This window comes from Aplysia californica, unplaced genomic scaffold, assembly GCF_000002075.1.
Source record: "Aplysia californica isolate F4 #8 unplaced genomic scaffold, AplCal3.0 scaffold00056, whole genome shotgun sequence".
Classification (NCBI taxonomy): Eukaryota; Metazoa; Mollusca; class Gastropoda; order Aplysiida; family Aplysiidae; genus Aplysia; species Aplysia californica.
This window is the reverse complement of record NW_004797326.1, coordinates 286206-288705: the sequence shown is the minus strand read 5'-3', so window position 1 is coordinate 288705 and position 2500 is coordinate 286206. Positions and strand designations below refer to the sequence as shown.

General features: G+C 42.2%; 1 protein-coding gene across 1 annotated transcript in view; it reads left to right on the top strand.

Annotated features, from left to right (window-relative positions):
* LOC101862782 (ras and EF-hand domain-containing protein) overlaps positions 1-2500 on the top strand; it is a gene marked incomplete in the record, with an annotated part of 74651 nt that overhangs the window by 24259 nt on the left and 47892 nt on the right. The window contains 1 exon segment of the mRNA XM_035968385.1: positions 953-1017. Within this exon segment, the coding sequence (XP_035824278.1) occupies positions 953-1017 (65 nt within the window).

Genomic DNA, 2500 nt, shown 5'->3' with positions numbered 1-2500 from the left:
GTCTCTGTGTGTGTATGTGTGTGTTCCGTAACTAAAATTCCTCAGCCCACTTATCGCCATAACTGCTTATGTAATAACTGAACAAGGATTTTAAGCAGATTATGTTGTATTATAACGAGACTGCATTACATCAGTATGTTACTGCTTGAATATCTACGAGCTACTTGGGAATAGTCATTGGCTATTGGCTACTGTGTGTCTATGGAATACAGTACCCATTGACCCTCGTTAAAACGTGCTAATGGCATGAGGTGGTGTTCTTGCTAACTGATCAATCGTGTTAACGAATGGTGCCTGTCAGCATTTACTATCCAGGCCCTGTGTGGTGTAGGAATCGTGTAGTAGGCTACAGTGTGCGCAGAACAAAGTGCATAACATCACAGTGCAGAAATTATTGTAAACACCACGACGTGAGACTGTTAAATCAAGAACTAATTATATAAAATAAGTATGCTCTCTTTTTAAAATGCCGGTATTAAAACAACCCCCCCCCCTTCCAAAAAAACGGCAACAAAACAAAAAATACCCCCCCCCCCCTTCCGCCTCCAACCAAATTAATAGCTGTATTACAGCCTAGATGTCATCTGTTTAGAGTGTTCCGTTAGCTCAGTTGCTACCATGTTGGATATAGGGAGCGGGTGACTCTGGTTCGAATCCTGAACAGGGCGTTCTTGAACTTTGACTGTTTTGAGGGGTTATTTAAGTCCTCCATCGATTTGGCCCGGTCCTGTCGAAGATGAACGTTAAATTCTGAGGTACCGCGTCTTAGAAAACCTTATAGTGTTGAAAGGTGCATTAGATCTATTCAACAAAAGCGTCATCCATTTTGTCAAATGCCAGGTGTATTATTTACGCACGTTTTAGCGAGGGTCCTCTGTGCAGCGTGTGTGTTTGTGAGGAAAGTAATCTACTGTCTGTGGTTCAGCTCGTTGGTCAAATTTCTTTTCCACAGGGAGTTTTCTGGGTCTCCGGTCCCAGTCGTCTAGAGATGAGTTAGATGAAGGAGCTGACGGCCAGGTGAGTCCGGAGGAAAATGAGGGAAGTGCATTAAAAAGACTGGTTTGGCTCTAATTTCTTAGCCTAAGGAGTAGAGGGCACATCATAATGTCTAGTCAGCAGCAGACTAAAGGCAATGTTGCGGCCCATTTTGAAGCATAACTTTATTATATAAATGAGACACATGAACTTGCATATTCCATTGTTTTATTGTATGCATGTAGTAAGGACCTTTTTTAAGTTGAAGATAACAAAAAATTGAAACATTTGTTTGAATAACAAAGGTATGCTCCCTTTTTTAAGTACCCCAAAAAGGCGTGTATTGAAGCGTTGTCGATAGACCAGAATGCCGGAATGGACGTGATCAATGAGCCACCCTCTCCACTGCTTAACTTAAAAGTGTCCATTCTCTTTGGCTGCGTTATAGTTCAGGTCTGGGCCTGAATTGGTTTCTGGGCTCGAAAATAAACTAGTATGTTAGGTTACCGCACACGAAGGTATACTTCACTGAAATTGATTCATATTTATTTATTTCGGATGAAGAATTGGATGGTTGCAGAATACTACTGGTAGGTCCACTTGTTCTCTCTTTTTTATATTTTTATTCCTAACTACATTTGTATAAATCTTGTTTTTTTTTAATACTAGAAAGGGGGCTCTCGTTGCCTAGAGGTTAAGGTGTTGGCCTCTCATTCAAAGGTCCCGGGTTCGAATCCGGGTAGCGACCGAAAAATTTTCTTCTCTAAAATTGTCTCCTTCCACTTCCTGTCCTGCTCTCTAGCAATGTTCGGTTGTCTGCTTTCATTTCTTCCACTTTCTGCCCCCACCCCCTCACCTCCTTTGCCCCCTCTCTGGGCTCCTGGCTATTTCTGCAGCCTTTCTACTGCTACTCCTTGGCTCCTCCTTACTGCTGTCTTTCTGCCACACCCCTGATCTTCTGGTAGGAAAGATCAACACCTTGCCTTCTCGGACAAGGGCCAAAAATCTCGGAGGACCCGTGTGCAAGTTGCGCACGTTAAAGATCTCTTGGTGGTCTAAAATCGATAAGAGTAGGCTTCGGCCGCCACCCAGGCAAAATTCAAAATTTCCTACAAACTGAAATTAATATTAGGTGTGTCCCGCGCGCTCATATGACCTTATGCAGTTGCGAGCGCCGTAAAACAATTTACAAAAATAAAGCAAATAATACTAGATCTAGAAAGACTTGCTGACATCATTGTGTTCATGTACCGAACTTCAATAGAGTCAAACTAAACCCACCCGAAGATGAATGTTTCTGAAAAGATTATGTTAATTTTTGTGGTTGTGGATGTGGTTGTGATTGTGCGTGTTGGTGTAATTTTACTTTCAACTTCGCTGTAAAATAAACATGCTGGTCAAGAGTACATCTTGAAGGGATATTACCTTCTGAGAAAAATGAAGTCATGCAGGATAAAGGTAGTGTGTGTGTGTGTGTGTGTGTGTGTGTGTGTGTGTGTGTGTGTGTGTGTGTGTGTGTGTGAGA